At 41.3% G+C, this 27,026-nt stretch overlaps 1 protein-coding gene across 1 annotated transcript in view; it reads left to right on the top strand.

The window, feature by feature from the left end:
• Nucleotides 1-1,118: 1,118 nt before the first annotated feature.
• PREX2 (phosphatidylinositol-3,4,5-trisphosphate dependent Rac exchange factor 2) overlaps nt 1,119-27,026 on the top strand; it is a 278,636-nt gene continuing 252,728 nt past the window's right edge. Inside the window, exon 1 of the mRNA XM_026012258.2 lies at nt 1,119-1,599. Within this exon, the coding sequence (XP_025868043.1) occupies nt 1,483-1,599 (117 nt within the window). The 5' untranslated portion in view covers nt 1,119-1,482. The remainder of the gene's footprint in view (nt 1,600-27,026) is intronic.

Here is a 27,026-nt window from a genome sequence, read left to right as displayed (position 1 = left end):
TGCCTTTAATAAAAAAAGAAAATTACAGTCCCTCTTTGGGATTCATCACAAACCATGCTCTGAAAAGATGTCTCTGGTAACTATTTTAATGTCAGTAATGTGGAAAGCATCTTCAAGTTTTAGAGTTTTGCTAAGGCTTTGAGCTATTGAAAAAAGTTAATATGCTACTTTCTTTCATCAAAGCCATTCACTCTTCAGTTTATTTAAATGTCATTAGTGTGGGCGGTTTCAAGTTCTAAGTAGGAAAAAAATGATACTTAAAAATTAATGTGGGTAGTAATATCAAGACAAAAATACATCTGAATTATTTGGCTTAGGATTATAAATATTCGTTGCTCATTATTAGCTCCCGGCTCCGTTTCCAAGTCAGAAAAGGTAAATGAACATAAACATTACAATCAGGACACACTCTCTGTTTGTCTCCTTTTTTCAAATCCTAAGAATACATCTGTATCTACATACCTACATCTGTATCCATAGGTCTTTTGATCACCATTCAGTAACAGTTCTGTTCATTCTATGACACTGTGACAAATCATAGCAGCTCTTAGAAACAGAACTGGCACAAGGAAGCTGGCGGGTGATATAATTTGCATACTATCTTGATATTGAAAAAAGGTCTTAGACATGCAAAGCATCCGTCCGAAACAGCACAGAGCAGGGGTGATGCTTATTGTGTCTGGAGTTTATTGTTTGGGCCGGGGCTGTCACTTTCCCATAGTGTCTTCATTTATTATGCTAATTGACTTTCCAAGCGCAGGCAGGAGGGTATCTGCCCTGAGACTTCTTCTCGGTTGGGGGCTTTTCAAAGCAAATCCATTTCGTGCCTAAACAAAACCAAAAATCAATGTGTTTCTTTTCAAAGACGGGAGGGTCAATACCACGGTTGTTTTGTTCCCATCCAGTTATGTAACCGTGGGGACTTGTTTCTTTGCCTTCAGGATTTGCACAGAACACATTAAAGCCAAACAATAGGCGGGAGCCCTAGGAGCAACCCTCGAGCCGCGTCTTGGAGTCCGTCCTCCTCCTCCCGGGTTTGGGAACCTCCAATTAGTTCCATCTCCAGCGCTGACTCCCTGCGTGCGTGTGTGTGTGCATGTGTGTGTGTGTGTGTTTAGTTCGCTGGCACGCAACGCACTTCCCCAGGGTTGTTTCCTTTTTCCTGAGATTTGGCGAAGGGTGAAGGGTCGGAGTCACATGCATACAAAGCATTTGATGAGCGTCCAAGTCACCGCTGTGGCTGCCGGAGCCGCCTCCCCTCCAGCCCGGGCCGCGTGAGGCCGGAGCCGCGGGGCAGGGCGCGCGGGTCCTGGCCGGGGGCGCCTCTCCCGGGAGCTGCCTCCCGCGCCCGCGTCCCAGCGGGAGCCCGCCCCGGCCTCGCCCGGCCTCGCCCCGGCATGTAAGGGCGCCCGGAGCTCCTCGGACTCCTCGGCGGCGCCCGCTCTGCCCTCGGGCCGCGGGGGGCGCGCGGCGCTGCAGACCATGAGCGACGAGAGCGCCAAGGACCTGGAGAAGCAGCTCCGGCTGCGCGTGTGCGTGCTCAGCGAGCTCCAGAAGACCGAGCGGGACTACGTGGGCACGCTGGAGTTCCTGGTGTCGGTGAGTGTGTCCCCGCGCGGCCGCCGCGCCCCGAGAGCCCGCGGGGCCCGGCCCGAGCACCGCGGGACCCCCCCCCCCCCCCGCCCCGGCCCGCGTGGCCCCTGCAGGGGATGCTCTCCCCGCCGCTCCCGCACTTGCAGGTCTGCGGGCGTCCGCACGTCGCTGCAGAACACTCCTGCCGGGGGGACCCCGACACCCCAGCTTCGCTCACTCTCCTCTACTCCATCCCTGGCCTGTTGGGCTGCACTGTGCCCCCCACACACCCCACACCCCCACTCTTCCTCCCCTGGGGTTTTAACACTTCGTCTTGATTAAACTCCGTTGGCTACATTCAGGTACATTGAGTTTTTTGGTTTTTTTTTTTCTTTTTTTTTTTTTTTTTGAGTCCTTGATTCTTTTGGAGCGTGGGTTCATCTTTCAGATTCCCTGGCAGCCAAGTCCCTTTAGTTATAATAATGCTCGAAACCTAGGATTGTGGCGGGGGGGGGGGGTACAGAAAGAGCAGCGGGGCTAGGCTCTCCAGCAGCTGTTGGAGATTAAAGCCACATGTGGTGCTCACCCGGTTCTCGCCCCGCAGTCCCCCGCCCCCGCCCCCGCCCCCCGTCGCGGGTCTGCCTCTGCTCCCCGCTCCGCTCCCCGCTCCGCTCCCGGCTTCCCTGTTCACGCTGAGCCCAGGAGAGCGCGGTACCAGGGCACCGCTTCGGGAGCTCATGGAGAGAACTGGCAGGAACTTTGTTGCAAAGTTTCAGCTTGACGCCTTGGGAGCTTGCTCTGGAACCGTTTCATTCATTTTTGAGCCAGAAGGGGCAAAATTGAGCGAAAGAAACTTGTGAGACATCACTCAAAAGTTGGATTTTCTCTCTTCCCTGTTGCAAAGACAAAGGGTTTGAGCTTTAGCTCCCCTCCACCCTGATGCCCGGGAGAGCATCATCTAACCACTGAGGAGCTTTAGGCTTCGCAACCTAAAATCTTCAAACCTTCTGCTCCTTCCACCTCCCTGTTCCATACCCCTGTGGTCCAGAGGGAAATGTTTCAAAGGCCAAACTTCCTGCTCCGTGTTCTGTAAGATGTAAACTTTCTGCTTACAATCACTGTAGAGGAATTCACTGCTTGGTTATGGCAAGAAGGAGAGAAGAGTGTCTCAAGGGATGTAAGATGCACAGGTTGACTTCTGGTTGGCTTCTTAAATTAAAATCAATGCACTTGAGCCCCCCCCCCCCCCCCCGCACCACATTTTTTGGGAAACGTTTGGGTATTTCAGAATATATGGGTAATTGGTGATAAATTGGATTGTTGTACACTTCCATGCAGCAATGTCAAAAAAGCATGTTTTTAGGGAGATTTGACTTTTTTTTTTACAAAGTTATTACAGTAGTATCGACTATATTCCCCATGCTGTACTTCTCCATGACTTACTTATTTTATAACTAGAAGTGTCTAGCTCTTAATCCTCTTCACCTATTTCACTTATCCTCCCCACCCCCCCTTCCCTCAGGCAACTAGTTTGTTCTTTGTATTTATGACTCTGTTTCTCTTTTTGTTGTTTGTTTGCTTTGTTTTTTTTTTTAATTTTTTATTCCAGTGTAATGAAATTGTATGTTATTTGTCTTTCTGGCCGACTTCTTTCATGTTGCGTAATACTGGCTAGGTCTATCTGTGCTGTCACAAATGGCCAGATTTAATTCTATTTTTAATGGCTGAGTAATATTCCATTCTGTATTCCATATTCCATTCTATACTATATCCTCTTTTTTTAAAAAAATATTTTATTTATTTATTCATGAGAGACACAGAGAGAGATAGAGAGAGAGGCAGAGACACAGGCAGAGGGAGAAGCAGGCTGCACGCAGGGAGCCTGATGTGGGACTTGATTCTGGAACTTCAGGATCATGCTCTGAGCTGAAGGCAGGTGCTAAACCGCGGAGCTATCCGGGGATCCCCATACTACATCTTCTATATTAGTTCATTTATAGATGACACTTAAGTTCTTTCCATATCTTACATATTATAAACAATGCTGCAACAAACATAGGTGTACATATATTTTTTTGAATTAGTGTTTTCATTTTCCTCAGGTAAGTGCCTGAAAGAGGGCTTGCTGGACGATATGATACTTCTATTTTTGTTATTTGAGAAACTTCCATACTGTTTGCCAGAGAGGCTGCACTAATTTACATTCCCACAAGCAGGGCACCAGAGTTCCCTTTCCTCCATGTCTTTGCCAACACTTATTATTTCTGGTCTTTTTGATACCAGCCATTCTGACTAGTGTGAGGTGGAGATGTGACTTTACAATAGCACCAGATTTGCCTTTCAAGAAACTTCATTGGTGACTTTGTCCTTTGACTGTTGACAAATTTGAGTCACTTCTTAAACTGCACTAGTTACTCCTTTCTGGAGGCATATGGAAAAAAGTACTGTGCGGAGCCCTAATTTATAGAAATAGAGAGATAGCCTAACCTACAGCAAAAACCAGTTTGTTGGGGATCCCTGGGTGGCGCACCGGTTTAGCCCTGCCTTTGGCCCAGGGCGCGATCCTGGAGACCCGGGATCGAATCCTACGTTGGGCTCCCGGTGCTGGAGCCTGCTTCTCCCTCTGCCTGTGTCTCTGCCTCTCTCTCTGTGTGACTATCATAAATAATATGATCTTTTTATAAATTAAAAAGAAAAAAAAACAGTTTGTTGACCTTTATTTAACATATGAGGTTTTCCTCTAACTTTAGCACTTGATTATTAAAATTGAAAACTTTTTTTTTTTTAAGATTTTATTTATTTATTCGAGAAACAGAGAGACAGAGACACAGGCAGAGGGAGAAGCAGGCTCCATGCAGGGAGTCTGACGTGGGACTCGATCCCGGGTCTCCAGGATCAGGCCCTGGGCTGAAGGTGGTGCTAAACCGCTGAGCCACCCGGGCTGCCCTAAAACTGAAAACTTACTGCTATACAGAGTTGGGTAACAAATGGTGGGAAGTATAAAATAAATTATATGTACCTATTTACAAGTGGTTTGTTTATTTATGTATTTATTTATTTATTTATTTATTTATTTTTAAAGATTTTATTTATTCATGAGAGACAGAAAGAATGAGAGGCACAGACACAGGCAGAGGGAGAAGCAGGCTCCATGCAGGGAGCCTGATGGGGGACTTGATTCCCGGTCTCCAGAATCACGCCCTGGACCAAAGGCAGGTGCCAAACTGCTGAGCCACCCAGGGATCCCCACAAGTTGTTCATTTAATGATTCCATTATTACCTCATTCAGAAATTATGGGCCCTTCTACTTTTATTTTTCTTTGTCCATTATTTTCTGTATTTACATCCAATATTTATGCACATACATGTTCACACACACACAGACACACTAATTGGCCTGAATATCATCATAAACAAAAATTTACCCTGGTTTCTTTTTAGTCATGATCACACAAAGCCTAAGATCTACTTATAATACTTTTAGATTTTCTGAGTATTTCTTTTTTGATTATTATTTCCAGCAACACTGAATACTCATGTATATTACTTGGTCATCTTCAGTAGATGTTGTCAATCTAGTGTGAACTTTAGCCTAAGCTAATAATGTACCAAGAGTTTTAAAAATATTCAAACTCTTTGGCCTGGCAATTCCTTTTCTAGGAGTCCATCCTTAAGGACTGATAAGAAATGTAGGCAAACAATAAAAGTTATTTTTTAAAAAAATTAACAGTATTAAATAAGTGCAGTGGTACATTTGTTTTAAAAAAAATAGGATAGTGGGGGCACCTGGGTGGCTCAGTGGTTGAGCGGCTGTCTTTGGCTCAGGTCATGATCTCAGGGACCTGGGTTGGAGTCCCGCATCAGGCTCCCTGCAGGGTACCTGCTTCTCCCTCTCTTTTCTCTGGGTGTCTCTCATGAATAAATAAATAAAATCTTTAAAAAAATAAAAAATATGATAGTGCATTTCTAGGTCAAATGTAAATATTTGTTAGTCACTGTTTTAGATTTCTGTCATTGTTTTAGCCATTAACATGGATGAAGGGTAGCTCTTACCTTTATTATGAAGAAATAGAAATAGAAATCATATTTTTACTTACAAGCCCATATGTAAATAAACAGAATGATATTTTTTCTCTTGATTAATGATCATATGATCTGAAAGGGAAAACTTTTCTAAGATTTTCTATTCTGTTTTCTTTTAAAGAACTTTTAAAAATTTATTTACTTGAGAGAGAAGAGAGAAAGAGAGAGGAAGCAAGTAAGCATGAGCTAGGGGAGGAGCAGAGGGAGGGGGCAAAGCAGACTGCCTGCTGAGGGGAGCCTGACTCTGGATTCATCCTAGGACTCTGAGATCGTGACCTGAGTGCAAGTTCAGATGTCTCATCGGCTGAGCGACTCAAGCTCCCCTGTGGTCTTGTATACTTCTGATTCCTTTCTGTTCTCATTTCCAACCCTTTTGTTTTTTTTTAAAGGAGAGAACAACTTTCTCCACTCTCATCTCCAAATAGCTGTTATTTAGAGTGGCTCACTCATTCCCATGGGTTCTCTGGCTTCTTTTGTTCCTCTCTAGCCCTCCTATCTTTTGCATTCCCACTGGGTTTCAGGACTCTCAGTTCTTTCAGGAAACTTCATGATCCTGTCCTCTCCCTCCCGTCCCAGGCTAGAGTGCTCAATGCTTCGTACCCACTCTTCCCCATGGTTTCTTGTTCTGTAGCACCAAAGGGAGCTTATACATGTTTGCGTTTACCTTGGTCTCATTCTACTAGAATGTAAGCTTGTTGAGGACAGGCCCATATTTTACTTGTCTGTTTCCCCCCAGAATTTTGTGCAGTGCTTGTGAAACTGTAAGTATGCAGTAAATGCTTACTGAATGAATGAATGAATGAATGAATCAACCAATTGACCATTCTCTAACAAACATCCCACCCTATTCTTTTTTTTTTAAGAGAAGGCAGGGCAGGGGCAGAGGGAGAGGGATAGAGTCCTAAGCAGGTTCCGCACCCAGTGTGGAGCTCAATGTGGGGCTCTATCTCACAACCCTGAGATCATGACCTAAGCTTAAATCAAGAGTCTGATGTTTAACTGACTGAGCCATCCATATGCCCCAACTTCCAGTCCATCCTCAAGGACAATTCCTCAATCATCCTTAACATTTTGAGTTTTGTTTTTCTTCCATTTGGTTTGTATAGAGTGGAAGTTACTGAAATTTCACAGGCACATATGAATTTATATAACAAGAAGTTTTAAATTAAACATGTACCTGCATTTAAAACAGAGACAACGGGCAGCCCGGGTGGCTCAGCCGTTTAGCGCCACCTTTGGCCCAGGGTGTCATGTGTCATCCTGGAGACCCGGAATCAAGTCCGGCGTCGGGCTCCCTGCATGGAGCCTGCTTCTCTGCCTCTGTCTCTACCTCTCTCTCTCTCTGTGTCTCTCATGAATAAATAAATAAAATCTTAAAGAAAAAAAACAAAACAGAGACAGTATTTAAATCAGGCATCGTGGTATTAAAGACTTTGTAACACACCATTATTTCAATTCATTGTATACTCAATTTCTAAATTTAATATCATGGGTAGGTTATATTATCTGGATTTGTTATTTTTAGGTCATAGATAAAATGTAGAGAGTGACCAAATTTGCTTGAATGCATGTTCTTGTTTTGTTTGGGAATTGGAGGGATGCCTGGGTGGCTCAGCGGTTTAGCGCCTGCCTTCCGCCCAGGTCCTGATCCTGGAGTCCGAGGATCGAGTCCCACATCGGGATCCCTGCATCGAGCCTGCTTCTCCCTCTGCCTGTGTCTCTGCCTCTCTGTATCTCTCATGAATAAATAAATAAAAAACATAAAAAAAACCCCAACTATTGTTTGGGAATTGGAATTTTGTGCTTTATTAGAAGTATTCAAACATATTTTTTCTAAAGAAATGATTTTATGGACCTAATGCCCAGTATTCATGTTCCAAGTCCGGATAATAGCATGTTGCAATTGGTTTCCTTTTTTGCAACCCAGTCATAGGGCATGACAAGATCAGGATGGCTTCCCAGACCCATTTGAGTGAACAGAAAAAAGGCAGAGCAGGGCCAGCTTCATGGGTGTGCAAGCTGTACAGTTTGCACTGGGCTTCGTGCTCAGAAAGACCTGGAAATTGGTTTAATGCTAGCACTGTCTTGAAATTTGTGCTGATTTTATCTTTGAACTTGTGTTTTACAAGTGAAATTCATTGGAACAGTGGAGTGTGAGCAGAGCAGATACATGAAAGAAAGAGAAAAGCTTTATATTTCAGTACCTTTACTAACACTTTTTTCCCTTGCTTTTGGAGCAAAAGGCCTCACACTTTTATTTTACACTGGGCTTAGCACATTTCACTATGGCTTTGAGGCAGGCTGACCATATATGTTTTTGTCTAAACTGGGACATTTCTTTTTTTTAAAATATTTTATTTATTTATTCATGAGACACACACACACACACACACACACACACACACACACACACAGAGAGAGAGAGAGAGAGAGGCAGAGACACACACAGGCAGAGGGAGAAGCAGGCCCCATGCAGGGAGCCCGACATGGGACTGGATCCCAGGTCTCCAGGATCATACCCTGGGCTGAAGGCAGTGCTAAACCGCTGAGCCACCTGGGCTGCCCCTAAACTGGGACATTTCTGAGAGGGATAGGGAGTGCTGTTAAAAATTACACTGGAAAACAGATGTAAACGGAAATTGTTCCTGGCATATCAGAATGCACTGTTCTTCCACACTGCAGGCGCATGAAGACAAAGACTTTGAGCTACAGGTCTTGTCATAAATAAAAGATTTTGAAATTTCCTAACCTGTCTAGGCATTGACCTCAGAGAGCCCAGAATCTGAATTCTGTCTCTAATTTACTAGGTAGCTTTGGACACTTTTCCTAAACTTTTCAAGCCCCATTTTCTTCATCTGTAAAACGGGCAAACAATAGTATTTTTCAAGGTTGCTGTAAGGATGTGATGATGTATATGCATTGGGTTTTGCCCAGTGCCTGGCTCACGGGGGGGGGGGGGGGGCATATATATTGTTACCTGTTATTTCTTCTGATGCTGTGGTTGTCATACAGATCTACACATACTGGTTAGCCTTGGTGTACAATTTTTGCATGTGTGATATTCTCATCTTCACTTTCTGAGTCTCTTCTTTACTTCCTCCCTTTGTTTCCCTTCTGTTTATGAAGTCCTTCCCATGATATTCTTGTTTTTTTTTTTTAATATTTTGCTTATTTGACAGAGAGATAGTGAATACAAGCTGGGGGTAGCAGGTGGAGGGAGAGGGAGAAGCCGGCTTCCTATGAAGCAGGGAGCCTGTTGCAGGGCTCAGTCCCAGGACTCTGGATCATGACCTGAGGCAAAGGCAGACCCTTAACCTACTGAGATGCCCCCCCCCATGGTATTCTTGTAAATATGCAGTTGACTTAAGACTGTGAGAGCATTTAGCAGTCTATATAACAACCCTAGATGGTATGGTGTTTTACAGTTGACAGTAAATTATTGCATATTTATTATCTGTTTTGGCTTAAAGTACGTGCCCTTAGCTCTTTTGAATGATGCTCCCTAGGGTTCCATTGTTCTGTGGTCTGGCTTCAGGGGACCTCACAGAAGGTGAGGGGGAACTGAATTGTTTGGCTTCCGCTCTCCATTCAACTTCTAGCCCTCTTCTGATTTGTGCTTTTGCTAAAGCAGTTAGAAAAACCACTTACCTAGATCATAAACTCCAAGAGAATAGGCATGGTGCATTTATTTCCTATGTACAGTTTTCTTGGCCTAAACAGTGCTGTGCGAATAGCAGGTGCTCGGGGAAACAAACAAATAAAACAATAGCAAACACACCAGTTTGAATGAGTCCAAAAACAACTTGTTTCAGTCACGATCTAACTTTTTCCAGGCAAGGATAAATTGATTCAGCACATTGTGCTTAGGCTGTGTTACCGGCTGAGTTGTGTGACCCTCAGATTCCTATGCTGCCATCTTCACCCTCAGTGTACAAACAGTCACGATGTCATGTGGGAGAGGCCATGGTAGAGCAATAAGCTAAGTCACCTGGAGGCATCAAGGGACTCCTTCGGTCTGGCATCAAGGAAAGTTTTAGGAAAGAGGTGATGGACAGCTTCTGAAGGATGAGATGGAATATTCCAGACTGAGAAGACAACTATCCATCCTGAGAGGGCAGCATATTTCATGTGACCTCGGTACAGCATTCTGGGAGTGCTGGCACGATGTTGCCCTGGGGGATGCTGGAAATTCTTCATTGATGGAGATTGAAAAATATTGGATATTTTGGGGGATTGGTAGCTCTGATTTTAACTAAAGGTAGTGGGAAATCAATTGTGAGGGGACACCTACTGTCTTATTAGTAATAAACAAGCCCGAGACCTCCAGAGTTGTCCCTGGAAAGGGATATCTTGAGGGAAAAAGTTGCCAGGCCATGATTTCCTAATCTCTGTCTTTGAATTTCACCTCAGGATTCTTTCCCCTCATTCCCTGTGTCTCCCACCTCTCTGGTCCTGGGCAATCCACACAAGCACACAGAGAAGACCTTTCCTTGCTTCTCTTAACCTGGGACAGGTTATAATCTTCAAGACATCATTCTTGGCTAGGGAAGTAATCCTAGAAACAACGTGAAACATAAATGTGATCTAACTTGTATAATACAGATTTCTGTGCCCACCAAAATGATCTTTCTCTCAGGGTCTGAAGACTCTGATTTATTTTTATCCTAAGCCCTAAAATAGCTCCTAACTACACCCCCCCCTCCCCATTGGGCACTATTCCTGGACTGATTTAGGAGAGTACTTTGTTTTCTAGCCATTAGCTTGGATGTGTATACATGAGGAAGGCATCAGGTTGCTGTCCTTAAGATCTCTTGATGCTCGTAGTGAGTATATCCTAGTTCATTCATAATTTTGATTTTTGGAGTATTAATCATATGGCCGGAGCCTACTCTCTGCACAGAGGGGTGTGTCTTTAGTCTTAAGATTTCTTTTATTTTAAAGATTTTATTTATTTATTCATGAGAGAGAGAGAGAGAGAGAGGCAGAGAGGCAGAGACACAGGCAGAGGGAGAAGTAGGCTCCATGCAGGGAGCCCGACATGGGACTCGATCCCAGGTCTCCAGGGTCACACCCTGGGCTGAAGGCGCCTAAACCGCTGAGCCACCCGGGCTGCCCTAGTCTTATGGTTTCATCTACACAATTATACCTTATTATAATGCCATCGATATAAGAACAGTATCTACTGAGATTAGCTTTGTTTCTCAGCAAGAGAGTTCTGTCAATGGAATTGAGGATTAAAGACTGGAGTCTAGTTACCCATTAGGAGTTTCTGCCATTGCATTGGTCCAGGTAAGAAATGTGATTTAGGATTTAGGATAGAAGAAATGAAGAAGATAAAAGCAATGAAGCAATGGAGAAGATAAAACAAAACAGGAGAAAAACCAAACTGAACCACAAACAGACAAACAAGCATCCAACAATAATGAGACATTCTTGGGGTGGAACTTTTGATATTTGTCTTCATTCAGAAGTGGAGGTTTATATACAAGGAAGAACACAGTCTGATTTGAAGATGAGATGGACAGTGTCATTAACTGAGAAGTAGAATACAAGGGACAGAACAGCATGAGGAGGAGGAGCAAAGTGAATTTGGTTTTGGACCTTCTGGGCTACAAACTCTGCTATGTTTTGAAGAAGAGAATAAGAAAGTTAAGAAAGCATTTGAGAAAAAAATGAAAGATCTAGAAATTAACTTAGATTTGTTGAAGTCATCAGATGGATGAGATGCCATCAGGGGAACAACTCGAGGAAAAAAACATACAAACTAAGGGTAGGTCATTGGAAAGCCAGCATTTAAAGGATAGAGGAAGAAGTAGAGTACTTTGATGCCTCGGACAGCCATCAGAGGTTGAAACAAGGAACCAGGAGAGAGTGATCTCTTGAAATCCAAGGAAAGACCTCATATTCAGAAGAAAGGTTTCTTTAAAGTGTCAGAACTTTTGAGAAGTAGGCAGTGGGAAGACTGAAGAGGCCACTGGATTTGGCAGTTAGCCTGTCATTGAGCTTTAGCTTCCCTAGTGTGTGTAAGCAGAAGCCTGACAGGGAATGAGCTGAGACCCCCATGGAAGCTGAGTGGTGAAGACCTATGTAAAAACTATCCAGAGACTTTGATGGTAAATGCCAGGGGGGATGTAGGTTAGTAACAAAAGTGGGTGATTTTTGTCCAGGGTCGTTTGAGGAAGAGGAGTACAGCGGAGGGAAGGAGACAAGTAAGAAGGGGGCTAAAACTGTGACAACACAGCATGGTGGAGGTGCAGTGCATCTTGGTGTAAACCATGGAAGGAACCCCTGTGTCACCAGAGATAAGGAAGATACTTGGCAAGGTTCACTGCCATGAGACACCCATAGCAACACATCGTGGCAGACTCTGACTCTAAGAAGGAGTGGGCTGTCTCTCTGATATTTTAAAAATTCTGCTGCTCCTCTAGTCTAGGGCTTGTGGAACTGCTGGGATGGCCTTTGTACCTCCTTGTGAACACTCACCAGTGGCCCTGCCACACGGGGACAGTGGGGTGACGTGCATGGTACAGAGCTTGGGTTCAGGGAATCTGATGACCTGGGTCAAAGTTCTGGCACTGAAAACTTAGAAACTGTGTGTAACTTGGGACAAATTGCATGGCTTCTTTACTCTTTTTTTTTTTTTTTTTTTAATTTTTTTAAATATTTATTTATGATAGTCAGAGAGAGAGAGAGAGAGAGAGAGAGAGAGGCAGAGACACAGGCAGAGGGAGAAGCAGGCTCCATGCACCGGGAGCCCGACGTGGGATTCCATCCCGGGTCTCCAGGATCGCGCCCCGGGCCAAAGGCAGGCGCCAAACCGCTGCGCCACCCAGGGATCCCGGCTTCTTTACTCTTAGTGTCACATTTGGAAAACATATTCAATAATATCTCACAGGCTGGCTTCAAGTTCAAATCAGCTTCTGTAGGTAAAGCCCTGATAGGCAGTAAGCATTTAATCTCTTTTTCTATTCTCCTCCTGCCTCAGTTGACTGAGTCTTGTTGAGGCCACCTACCCTGCTTCTGAGCCCTTTCTCTTCCAGCCTGGAAGCATATGAGAGGCTTTAATAGATAAAGGAAGGTCCTGAGGAGGGGGACTTTCAGGAACCTAAGGGAAGTGTGGTCTTGGAGGGGAGAGGAGGTGGCAGGGGGTCTGGAGATGGGGAGTCCCGAGGGTGAGCCTAGGGGGTGGGGAGTGCTTTTCCTCTGGGAGGAACAAAGGGTGTAGTACTCAGGGTTATTTTAGTGGAGAGGGGAGTTGGAGGTTTCTTCTACCTCATGGCCTTTATTTATGAATTGAACTGTTGTTTCCTTTGTGTTGTGTGGTTTTTGTTGTTTGTTTTTGCTTAGAGTAAGGATCTATAAAGACAGTGGTAAGGATTTGGAACATTTTCAAGAATAGTAAGGGGAAGGGCATCTGGATGGCTCAGTGGTTGAGCATCTGCCTTTAGCTCAGGTCACAATCCCAGGGTCCTGGAATTGAGTCCCACATCGGGCTTCTTGCAGGAGCCTAGGGTGTGATCCTTGAGTCCCGGGATCGAGTCCCACATCGGGCTCCCTGCATGGAGCCTGCTTCTCCCTCTGCCTGTGTCTCTGTCTCTCTGTGTCTCTTATGAATAAATAAATAAAATCTTTAAAAAAATACTAAGGGGAATTGAACTCAGGTATCTGAGGTTGGATGTTTGACTGTCATTGTGTAATTATTCTTTTATTTATGTTTATTATAATTTTTAAATATTTTATTTATTTGAGAGAGAGAGTAATAGAGAGAGAGAGCACATGACTAGGTTCAAGTCTTGGAAATCTTTATCATTTTAAAATTTATTTTATTCTTAAAAAGATTTTCTTTTATTTATTCATGAGAGACACACAGAGAGAGAAGCAGACATACAGGCAGAGGGAAAAGCAGGCTCCTTGTAGGGACCCCGATGTGGGACTCGATCTCGGGACTCCAGGATCACGCCCTGGCCGGAAGGTAGAAGCTCAACTGCTGAACCACCCAGGCGTCCCCTGTTATCATTTTTTCAAACCATGACACAAATTGTGTAGATTATTACATTTAATGCACACCAGTAGTTACTGTGCATACTTTTTAAAAAAGAAATATTGATTTATCTGGCAACATTCTGGTATCATTACATTTTTTCTCAGTACTTGTCTTTTTTTTTCCTTTTCTTTCTTTCTTTTTTTTTTTTTTTAATTTATGATAGTCACAGAGAGAGAGATAGGCAGAGACACAGGCTCCATGCACGTGGAGCCTGATGTGGGATTTGATCCCGGGTCTCCAGGATCGCGCCCTGGGCCAAAGGCAGGTGCCAAATCGCTGCGCCACCCAGGGATCCCTCAGTACTTGTCGTTTAACAGTGTGCTGTTGAGTGTTCTTTTACTGTATACCTGGTTTATATTTTAATCCCAAATAAAATTGTCATGTTTGAGCTTTGAGTACAATTAGTTTAACCTAAAAATAATTGTTTTTGTTTACATGAATTCCTTTAAAATATTATTTATAATATTTACTTTTTCTAACAGGTAAATTTTTATGATCAACTTATTAAAATTGCATTAGCTATGTTAAATCCAAGATTTCTCTGACTTATGGTATTAGATTTGCCTCAAACAATTAAAAAAATCAGGAAAAACACCCTTTAGGAAGTGTTTCTTTGCTTAAAATTGAGGTTGGGTCACTTTTCAGATGGTATTGAGTATATTCATTCAGATCCTGGTACATCTTATAAAAACTTTTTTTTCTAATGTTTTCCAATTCTCATAAATGATTATTACATTTTATCCAAAAATTCAATGATTATAAATTTAAGAAAATTGATATGTTAAATTGAGCTTATGATTTTTTTTTTTGATTTTTAAACATTTCTAGTTAGCATAGATGACTTCAGAATTTGATTCCTTGAATAAATTTGTGGTATTCCAGCCATGCCATATAGCTAAGCATACTGACAAAAAAGGACCTGTGTTGTTGGAGAATAGCTAAGCCAAGGACATTATGTTCTGTCATCAATGCAAAATGAGTATTTTCCATTAAAAGACAAACCCTTCACTTGAAAAGGTTAAATGGTATAATACTTAAGAAATGACGGCAGCTGGTTAAATTTAGAATACTGATATAAAAATACTCTCTGGGTTAATAGCAAAAATACAGCAATATAGAATATGAATGAGTAAACATTTTTATTTTAAAACTTTGTTTCTCTGAGTCACATACGAGTTGATATCTCTGACTTTGCTTTGCTACTTTTGTTATTTTAATTATCTATTTAAGTTGTCTTCTTGCCAGTGAAAGGGGCTTTATAGATGGTGACACATTTTCAGTGATTGTGCAAGAAATGTTGATGTTTTCCTTTGATGCCTTGTAATGCTTCAGCTCGGCCTTGCTTTCATGTTCCTTTGCTATCTAGTTTTTTTCTTATTTGAGACTATTGCCCCAAAGAAAGAAATCTTCGGATTCCAGAAATAACATCTCCGTTCTAAAGTATTATTTCTGTCAGTAGCACTTGGGGAAGAGCTATGGAAAGACATTATGTCACCTAGATGTTAGTCCCATATCCGCATATTCCAAGATTGCTTTAATAATTCATTCTTTCCCCAGAGCTGAAAAATTATGGAAGCAAAGGGGATTTTCATTTTCTACACTGTATATCTACGTGTTGGATTTTGTATAACTTTAATATATTTTTATATATTATATAGAAATATTTTTGTATTTATATATTTATTCAACAAAAATTTTTTGAATATTCTAGACACAGCCTTATCCCAATTTCTCTTGTACTTCTTGAATAATGAGATGTCTGGCAGAGACTTCTAATTGCTCCCAAAGCCTAAATATTCTTTTCTTCCATAGTGATGAAAGTTTTAGCTCAGGACATGATTGTCTAACTTAAGACTACATTTCCCAGCCTCCCTTCCAGTTAAGTGTGGGCATATGAATAGGTTCTGGGAAGTGAGGTGTGAGCAAAAGGGGCATGGATAACTTCTGAGGTGTACCTTTACAGCAAAGGAGTGTGCACTCTATCCCTTCTCCCTGGCTGTTATGAGGATGTGATGATAGGTAATGAGGCAGCCATTTTGGACTATGAAATGGAAGTCACATGTTGAGGATAACAGAACAAAATAGAAAGAGTCCCTTTCTTTCTTTCTTTCTTTCTTTCTTTCTTTCTTTCTTTCTTTCTTTCTTTCTTTCTTTCTTTTTCTTCTTCCTTTCATTTTTTTAAAGATTTTATTTATTTATTCATGAGAGACAGAGAGAGACACACAGAGACACAGGCAGAGGGAGAAGAAGGCTCCATGCAGTGAGCCTGAGGTAGGACTCGATCCCAGGACTCAAGGATCACGCCCTGGGCAGAACACAGGTGCCAAACCGCTGAGCCACCCAGGGATCCCCAAAGATTTTTTTTATTTACTTGAAAGAGAGAAAATGAGAGAGAGCGAGCATGAGCAGGGTGAGGGGCAGAGGGAGAAGCAGACTCTCTGCTCAGGAGGGAGCTCGAGGGGCTCGATCTTGGGACTCTGAGATCATGACCTGAGCAGAAGGCAGATGTTTAATGGACTGAGCCAACCAGGTGCTCCCATTTTTTGGATGTTGTTAGAAAAAGAATGGTATTATTTTTAACCTATACTTATATATTCTTTTTTCTGAAGAGTAGAATTTGTGTATTATGTTTATTTATAAGAATATTTGTTCAGCTGCTTTCACTGAGGCTAAACAACAAAAGTTTAAACAACATGGATTGTTTGTGATGATGAAAGCCACATGTAATTGACATGGCTTTTTTTGTGTGTCCTGTCTTGGAGCTCTGGTTATTTAATTTTTCAATTCAATTGCCTAAGAGTATTTCAGAAAAGTTAAGCAAGCTCAGCTCTCTCAGGTCATTTAGTCTCCCATTCCTTCTACCTTATTGTTCCACCATCCCCTAGGACCAATTAAGTCAATGTCGTAGGAGAGAGCCAGGCATCAGTAGTTTATATAGTTTCTCTAGGTGGTTCCAATGTGCAGAAGATTGGGGAACCAATACACTAGGGTCTTCTTGTACATATGGTGGAAGCTGGCTTATAGACCTCTTTTGCTCCAGCTTTAGGGGGACAGACAAATCCCACACATCACTTTCACTCTTATTCCCTTGGTCATAACATCATAATATGGCTGAACCAGCTGCAGGGGAGACTGGACATGCATGATATAGTTGGGCAGCCATGTGTGTAGCTGCAACTTGGGGAGTTCTGTACTAAAATAAATAAGTAGAAAATAAATATTGAAGGGCAAGGTGTAATTTCTGCCACACTTAGACTCCATGATACTTTGGGCTTGGTTCTCAGAAAATCATAAATCATTTTTATTAATTCTTGGATTTCTTTACTGTAAGAACCTGTTCTACTTAACATATAATTTGGATAATTCCCCCTACAATAATATATTCTTGTCCACATAGAGATCTATTTTATATTTATTTACCTCTTCACATATGTTTGTAAGAGCTACCTAAAGGGTTTTTGTTGTTGTTGTTGTTGTTGCTGTTGTCGTTGTTGTTTCTGCTTGGCTTTAACTATAGGAAGATTGAAGAGAGGGATTTGGAGATTTTGTGTAATTAAATTTTTTTTTCTGAACTCTCAACAAACGAATAAATAGTCCCAGGAAAATATGGAAATCATTTAATATGTCCCTGTTGTGTGTCAGACACTAGGTATTCATGTATAACTTACAACTCACAACTCCTTTTAAGGCTTATATTATTGTAATCAACACCTGAGTGTATTCTGGTTGGTTCCTCAATGAGAGAGGGGGGATTCTGAGTAGATCCATTTTGCAGCTATTCCAAGACATTCTGCTGGTGATTCACTGGCTTAGGCATTTCTAGATTGTAGGAGCACTGTGATTAATCAGGATTCGGAAAACCAAGGCAGATGTTGGGATCGGGATGCAGAACTTGTTGACTCCGGAAGTACACAGAAGCTAGAAGTCAGGAAGGAACAGTAGTTCATTTCAGGCAAACCAACAAGAAGCTCATGGTCGATCCAAGACAGGGGTCAGAGCCAGGGAAGCACTCAGGAGCCAACGATTACCCAGAAGTCAGGAGTTTCCAGGACAGAAATGAGGAAACGCAATGAATCATTTAAAAATAGACCACCTTAGTACTACTGTTGGTTGTTAGTGTACATCATTGCTAAGACTAGTTTTGGTTTAATTTAACTCCTCTTGGATCATTTTGGATCTCCATGTACTTGTTTACTTATGACTTATTCACTCACTCTTCATTTTATGTGTTAGATGTAGCTCATGTGTATCTGTATATGATTAAATCATATGATATTTGAAGCAAGGATTAAATACAGATGCACACGCATACACAGACACACATCTTACGCTCTCCAAAATGTATGTATTGTTCTGCATTCAGTGGATATTGTATAATTTGCATTGGTAGAAAGCATTAATGTAATTTAAGCACAAATGAAGTGAAATGTATTTAAAATGACTGTTATTCTTGGGTGTAATCTATTTGCTAGGACTACTTCTATTGATAGGATAGATGAGGGAGGGTAACAGGCATTCTGGTAGTCCCATGTTATATAGGCTGTGCCATTTTTCTTAGCTTTTAGCAAGGACAGTTAGCACAGCTGTGTACTTAGAGGCCAAAAGGGAATCATGCAATGGATAGATGAATATAGCTTTCAAGTAACACATGAGAAGTTGGTGTTTCTCCTGTATCTTGTATATTTTTCAGTGAGCTAATAATTCTCAATATAAATTATACCTTCTTTGTACGGTGATATTTTTTGAGGATAGCAACTATTCTTTGGGCTTTAAGGCTATTTTTTTAAAAATTATTTTATAGTTAAGATCGACTTAATTATAGGAAATAATGAGTTAGATTGTCAGAAAATTTGAAAATTTAGTTGATAATTGAATAGATTCTTAATTTTAAGTATTTCACATTTCTATAGTTGAGTATTTGGGTCAGATTCAACTTTAATGGTGTCAGGAAAATATAAGCAAACTTTATTTTTTATTTTTTTAAGATTTTATTTATTTATTCATGAGAGGCAGAGAGAGAGAGAGGCAGAGGGAGAAGCAGGCTCTATGCAGGGAGCCTGATGTGGTACTCGATCCCGGGTCTCCAGGATCATGCCCTGGGCTAAAGGCGGCGCTAAATGGCTGAACCACCCAGGCTGCCCCAATATAAGCAAACTTTAATGAGAGTTCCAGGAAGTCAGCCAGGATATTTGAAAAAAATCTTTTTATTTTATTTTATTTTATTTTATTTTATTTTATTTTATTTTATTTTAGAGAGAGGGAGTGCACAAGCTGGGAAAGAGACAGAGGAAAAGGGAGAAGCAGACTCCCTGCTGAGCAGAGAGCCTGATGTGGGGGCTCCATCCCAGGACCTTGGATAATGACTTGAGCTAAAGGCAGATGCTTAATTGAGCCACTTCAGGTGCCCCTGAAGAAAATCTTAAAACAGAAGAAGTCTGCTGGCTAGATTTAAAGGGAAAAATGTAGCTTTATTATATTGTATTATATATTCTTTCTACAGACCATTTCTTTTCCAGCCTATCAGAATTCAAAGTTGCAATTACTCTGTGATATTCTAGAATTTTCTTTAGTATGTAATTTTTGCCAAGTGAAATCTGTAGGAATTTTGTAGTAGGTAAAGAAAGAACTAAACAGTAGACAAAAAATTACCACAGAACAGAATCAGAGTGATTTTTCAATTTATTTCAAAACCAACTTATTTGTGAAAAATCTTTTAACACGGTGCGATTTATATCTCAGGTCAATGTAAAAAATATCTCTTATATACTAAGCCATGATTTAGTCTCTCCAATAATTGTTTTCAAAAAATAAGGTTCAGATATTCTGATTCTTTTTTTTAGATTTATTTATTTGACAGAGAGAGAGAGAAAGAGAGGAGAGGGAAGAAGGAGACAGAGACTCTTAAGCAGATTCCCTGCTGAGCGTGGAGCCTGTTGTGGGGCTCCATCTCATAATTGGGAGATTACCACCTGAGCCGAAATCAAGAGTCAGAAGCCTAACCGACTGAGCCACCCAGGCACCCCCAGATATTTTGATTCTTAATATTCCAGAGCATATTCACTGAGCATGTACCGTGTGCCAATCATCATTCCAGGTTGGGAGAATAGATACAGGAATTAAAAATACCTGTTTCTTGGAGCTCCATTTCTAAAACAGGAGATAGAAGACAAATGAGTAAAATATTTGATGTATTATCTAGTTTAAATGGCAAGGAGAATGAGTGAAGCAGATGAAGCAGATGGAGAATACAAATCTGTGTATCTTTTGACATTTTATATAGGATGAAAAAGCAGAAAGTCACTCCTTTCTGCAAGTCTCTAAGAATATTTGAATATAACTTTTTTTTTTCCTTTTTTTACTCTTACCTTAGTAAGTAGTATCCAAGAAGAAAGTGCTAATAGGGTCTCTTGTTCAGGTTTTCAGTATAGCTGTAATTTAGAAGTGAAATTAAGCCCAGAGAGACATTGCTAATAATGTTAATGTAACAGATTAGCAATCGCTTAGGACTGTAAGACTTAGGGCTTTAACTAGTTAATTCTTTAGCTGTCATTTTTCAGGACACTGACTTTAATATAGCAGGCATATGTTTTTTTGGAGGTGCAGTCCCCTCTGTCACTGTTTTGTGTTTACACCATTGAGGAGCTTATTTTGTAGAGTGTTTGCCAATACGGTTTCACATCCCGGCAGCTTTGTGTCTAGTGGGGATTGCAGCCAAGGTTAGAATCCATCATTGGTGGGAACCGGCAATCTGAGTGGTGCACCACGGCAGAGAAGCTTCTGGAAATGAAGTGTCCTTCAGCCCTGAGTGGACTGAAGCATTAAACAATGGGGGTGGGGGTGAGAAGGTAGGGCTCCTGGAGGTGCAGCAGGATCTAAAGCCAGTTTTCTAACTGTTATCTTAGATAATCGCAGATGAGTTAAAAGCTAAGATATGGAATGCTTTCTGGTGCTTTACTTGTTAAGGTTTTCCCCTGGGAGGAAAAAGGAAGAGTAAGGAGGGTACCTTGCAAGCCCTCCCCGCTCCTTGTTCCGATGGTATTATCTCCCTGATGACCCTGTAGAAGTGACTCCCTTGAGAAGTGTGGACAGCTGGATGCAGCCCCTTTGTGGCCTATAAAATGTCATTGGGGAGCCACAGCCGGAGACTGTCGGGGGAGGGGCAGGGTCACTTCAGGACTGTGGAAAATATTCCCTTTCCCGTCAGCATCCTGGGGCCTTGTTTCTTGCCTTATTGTTAGTAGAGTCTGGGAGTTTGGATTCTGGTGCTGCAATTTTTTTTCAGAGTTGGTTCTACAAATGATATTTTTTTAAAGCAGCCTTTTGTGGAGCTTCATTCTTTGGCTCACTGAATTTGTAGTACAAAGGAAGGGAAAGAGATTTATTACTATCGTCATTACCAACTTCAGAATAGAAATTGGTGAATGATTATACTTACATTAGACTTTTAAAAAGTGTAACTTAAAGGGAAGGGACTCAGCTGGCTGTATTTTTTGATAAGGTTATGTGCTTTCCTCTTCCGTTTCTCCTTAGAGACCATTCTATGGCTAATACATCATAAAAATGAAAAGGAAGTGCAAACACAATTACCACAGAAAGTTGAAATCTTTTCCACTCACTTCTTTTTTTTTTTTTTTTAAAGATTTTATTTATTTATTCATGAGAGAAAGAGGGAGAGAGAGAGGCAGAGACCCAGGCAGAGGGAGAAGCAGGCTCCATGCAGGAAGCCTGATGTGGGACTTGATCCCGGGTCTCCAGGATCACGCCCTGGGCCAAAGGCAGACGCTAAACCACTGAGCCACCCAGGGATCCCCTCCACTCACTTCTTTATGCTGTTCGTGACTTGCGTGATTGTTTCAAAGCAAGGAAAAACTTGGGATTTTTTTTTTTTTAAGATTTTATTTATTTGTTCATGAGAGATGCAGAGAGAGAGGCAGAGACACAGGCAGAGGGAGAAGCAGGCTCCATGCAGGGAGGCCAATGTGGGACTTGATCCCAGGACCCTGGGATCATACCCTGAGCCAAAGGCAGATGCTCAACCACTGAGCCACCCAGGCATCTCCAAAACTTGGGATTCTTACCTACCATAATCAGTGGCACAAGTTTTGGGTGCGTGGTGTGATTCTGATGAAACAGGGACGCCTGGATGGCTCAGCAGGTTGAGCATCTGCCTTTGGCTCAGAGCATGATCCCGGAGTCCTGGGATTGAGTCCCACATCAGGCTTCCTGCATGGAGCCTGCTTCTCCCTCTGCTTATGTCTCTGCCTCTCCCTCTGTGTCTCTCATGAATAAATAAATAAAATCTTAAAAAAAAAAAGAAACTGGGACCAAATCAGCCTTAATGTTAGTAACCATCGTACTAAACTAACCACAAGAATGTGTATAGAATCTATGCAGTGGGCCTTAAAGGCAGGTACATTTGTCTGATGAGATAATGCAAGATACAATGCAGGGAGGGAGATATAGAATGAACATCCTTTTAACATCTGTAACAAGATGTTCAATGCCATCGGTACCTCTTATAGGAGGCTTTGAGATTTTCTGCTTTACTCTGCTCCGTTTCATAGTGCTCATCTAGTCCCAAAGTCCCCGGAGGAGGTGCTGAGTGCCAGTGATGCTCATTAATCAGAAGTAGAGTGAATGTGGGTGGAGGGATCATCAGGAAGCAAGGGGCCATTTAGAGTTTGGTCTAAGATAACATCTGAAGCTTTCAGAGGTCATGAAAGGAGCTGGGGTCAAGGGTTAACACAGCTGAGGTCTGCATTCTGTGACATGGAGTAGCTTCAGGGGGATCTCTGTCATCTTTCACACTTGAGAAATGTAGCCCCTGCTACGTAGCCCCTTCCCCTGTGGTCTCGCCATCCCCTGTCCCTCTTCACTTTCAGGATCCTCCAACAGACACAATTTTCCTAGACTGACCCGGTAGCTTAGAGTATGGGCTTTAGGCTTATGATAACTTCTGAGGGGTGCATGATCTCATAATAATAATGATTAGGGCCAATATTTGTAATCCGAAGAGAGGTAGATTTTGACTGCTTTCATTAAACTTATTTCCTTAGATGATTAGAATAATCATTTAAGCCATTTGGTTCATAATTACTCCTTCAGTCCATTTTTTTCACCTGGAAATGTTTACCAATGCTTTATGATTATTATATAATTTCAAAGAATATTTGTCGGACTCCAGGACCTTCCCTAATAATTCAAGACTTGTCTTATCTAGAAACTGAGCCATTTGGAAAAGCTTGAAAACTTTCCTGACAACTTATTTGAAGTCTGCTATTTATTTTGACCAGCAGGTTCACTTGGCTATCCCTTTGTACCGATTAGAAGGGTCTTCTTTCAGTTCATTTTTGATCCCACATGGACACAGATGAAATGAGTTGCTTCCAACACAAGGGACAGAGTTAAAGAATCTTTTGCCTATCATCTGAGCCTGACTTGTCTTAACATCCTATAGTTCAAGTTTCCATGGCTCAATTTGTTCTAATTCCCAGGGCCTTAAATGCTTCTTCTCCTTGATCATTTACACTGTTGTTATAATTTGTTTAGGAATTCAGGAAGTATGGAAGATTAGTAAGAGAGAAATCAGTTATCTCCATTTTGGGAAACCAAGAGCAAAGTGGTTTTGTTTATTAACTTGATGTTGTATGTTTGAGTACCAGTTGTTGAGAGGTTAAGATCTTTTTCATGAAGTCATAATCTCTAAGTTTTATGTAAAACAGTATAAGGTCCAGATACAATTTAGTCTTCAAACTGCCACCCCAAAATAGAAACAAAAATGAATAAGAAACCCCCAAGCCCCAAAACCTCAAATGAAAACTCTTTCTATTCACACGAAGAAATACTGTAATGATCATCAGCCTTTCAACAACATGGGATTAATTATTCCAGTAAAAATAACAATACCCCTAATCTATTTTCACGCTTCTAGGTCTCTGATGGAACCAATTTACAAATAAAGGCTGACATTTTACTTCACAGTTCTCAGCCCCACCAATCCCCTGCGGTGATTGGGCTGGGCTGCCAGTTTGGGAAAATACACTAAAAATACTTGGAGTTAAGAGTTCTCAGACCAGTAGCTACAAACTCATGTTCTCTCCATCAAAAGGTAATCCTCTTTTGACTTCAGAGTAAGTAAGAAATGTGAAATACATAAAGAGAAAATCATTCTCTTCTAAGATTGTGATGCAATGGATGTCTTACACTAGGCTCCTTAGAGCCTGCTAGACTAGAGCCTGGAGGGTCAGGACAGTGACACTGCAGAGTTTGCACTATCTGAAGTATTTATCAGTTCTATTCTTTTTTTTTATTTTAAGATTGTATTTATTTACTTGAGAGAGAGAGAGAGAGAGAGAGAGAGAGAGCGCACCAGCTTGAGCAGGGGGAAGGACAGAGGGAGAAACAGACTCCTAGCTGAAGAAGGAGCCTTGGGATCAGGACCTGAGCCACCCAGGTGTTCCTATCAGATCTATTCTTATACTAATTTACCTAATGCAAAAAGATCCTCCTTCATCTGTCATACTGGTGGCAAAGTGAAGGCCTGTGGTTTTTTAGTAGATTATACTTTTCATGGGACTTTCTGGAAAGACTGTCTCATTCTATGGTTTTGTTTTTGTAGAACAGTGGTTAACAGTCTGACCGGTCTGACCTAAGGGTTGGTGTAGGGAAGTAGTGGGTGGTCAAGGTGCTTGGGTCAGATGGTTGAGTGGCCTTGAATGCCAGAAGATTAGTTTAGAACTAGTGGTAGACAGTGGAGAGAGGTAGGGAAGGTGTTTGAGCAGGAGTCACAGAATTGAGCCTTGATTCAGGAAGAGTCATCTGGCAGAAAGGCTTTTAGCAATAGATTGTAGGAGTGGCTTCATTGGGCACAGGTGAGAGAGGAAGAGAGCAACCCATGAAGCCGAACAAATGTCAAAAGATTAAATCAGCGGGGAATATGATGAGGTCCTTACTCCAGACCAGGTTAATTAGAATCTTGGGATGGGGGAAGAGAGAATGGAGATTTAGGAATTAGTATTTTTAAAAAGCTCCCTAGCTGATTCAAAGGTGTAGATAAGGTTGAGAGATACAAGGAAATGAATAAAATGGCATTAACATGTATATATCAATCAGGGATTGAGATGAATAATGTTTTTCCAGTATGACACTAAAAAGTTGATCAGTGTGGTTTAAGTTGTGGGCATGCTTTCTTGAAAGTGAGAGAGCTCTGAGATGACAAAAAGACAGAGTGAGTTGAGAACTGAAGTGCATTATGGAGTAGTTAAAAACCACCACCAGAAAGACAATATTGCATTGGTCAAAATGAGCAAAAATGAGGCAGAGTGATCACAGTCATGACCCAGAACAGACTTTTTCTGGAGTTGAATATGCTTAGGCATTTTGTTTCTCCTCTTTCATGCTTTGCTCTATTTCTTCAGATATATAAATCTCTGCGAAGATACAAAAGGAGTTTTTGTTTGTTTTTTCAATTACTATGCAGTGGGATAGTTAAATTGGCTACTTGGTACACTGAGATATGATGTCTGGCCTCACTACTCATTAGGAAAAGAGAGAAAGTAACTGATGTGTGCCACCAATTCCCATACTATGGGAATTTATATGCATTATTAACTTGCACAATAGTCCTGTGATGTAGGGATTATCTTCCCCATTTTCTAGGAAATAAAAGGAGGCTCTAGCTTTCGAGAGAGCACACGTCTGAACTTGCTCCCAAGCCTGAGCTATTTTTTGACCCCTTTGCTGTCTCAGCATACATGAGAAACAATGGCGATAAACTGTGAGTGTAAATATTAGTAGTATTATTGTCATTATTAGGTATTATAGAGATAACCCAGATGGATGACTCATTCAAGGTTACATGAAAATAAATGCCAAAGGAGAAGATGTGCAGAGTAAAGCAGAGTTCACGACCATACATACCCTGAGAAAGACTAGTTAGGCTGAAGACACATGTAAATTCATGTCACTCTCCTCACATTTTCTTTTGAACTCGACCCTATTGGCTTTAATTCCATCAGTCCACCAAATATATTTTTGTTCAAGTTACCAGTGATATCCATGTTGCTAAATCCAGTAGCCACTGGCCAGTTTTTCAGTTCTGTTTTTGCTTGACCTAAAAGACTGTTGATCTTCTCCTCATTGAAACACTTCTGTCCAGGACAGTATACTTTTGATTTTCTTCCTGCCTCTGCCCCACTGTCTCATTGTCCTTTGGTGGTTGCTCACCTTCCCCAGGGTATGTAGCTGTTGGAGCCTGGTATGTACCCTAGAGCCAGAGAATTCATTGCCCTGACCATTTTTCTTCTCTACCTATATTTATTCCTTTGATGGTCACCCTGAACTTCAGTCTTGAACGTCTGTGTCTCTCTGCGGACGTCTGATAAGTGTCTCCAGATTACCATGGACAAAATCAAACTCCTGTTTCCCTCCCCACCCCTCAGTCCCCCTTTTTCCAGCCAAATCTTATCTTTCTGAGATCTTACTCTTGTCAGCAAACGACAACTTAATCTTTTCTCATTGACCACATCTAATAGTGGTAAATCCTTTTAGCTCTATTTTTAAAAATGTATTGAGTTGACATCCATTCATTATAAAAAACTCTCAACAAAGTAGGCTTAGGGGGAAACATACCTCAACATAATAAAGGCCATATGTGAAAAACCCATAGCTAACACAATTCTTAATGGAGAAAAACTGAGAGCTTTTCTCCTAAGGTCAAGAACAAGACAAGGATGTTCACTTTCACAACTTTTATTCAAAGTACTGGAAATCTTAGCCACAGCAATCAGACAACAAAAAGAAATAAAAGGTATCCAGTTAGATAAGGAAGAAGTATAACTCTCACTATTTGCAGATGGCCGGATACTATATGTGGAAAAACCTAAAGATGCTACCAAAATACTGCTAGAATGGATAAATTAAGTAAAGTTGCAGGATATAAATTAATGTATAGAAATTTGTTTAATTTCCATATACCAATAATGAAGCAGCTGAAAGAGAAATTAAGAAAATAATCCCATTTACAATTGTACCAAAAATAATAAGGTACCTAGTAATAAACCCAACCAAAGAAGTGAAAGACCTATATTCTGAAAACTGAAACCTCAATGAAAGAAATTGAAGATGACACAAAGACATCAAAAGACAGTCCATGCTCATGGATAGGATAGGAAGAAGAAATACTTTCAAAATATCTATACTACCCAAAGCAATCTATATATTTAATGTAATTCCTATCAAAATACCAACAGCAAAAAAAAAAAAAATACCAACAGCAGTTTTCAGAGAAGTAGAACAAACAATTCTAAAATTTTTATGGAACCACAAA

This window comes from Vulpes vulpes, chromosome 13, assembly GCF_048418805.1.
Source record: "Vulpes vulpes isolate BD-2025 chromosome 13, VulVul3, whole genome shotgun sequence".
Lineage (NCBI taxonomy): Eukaryota > Metazoa > Chordata > Mammalia > Carnivora > Canidae > Vulpes > Vulpes vulpes.
Note: the sequence above shows the minus strand (reverse complement) of the source record. Positions and strands in the feature narration are given on the sequence as shown.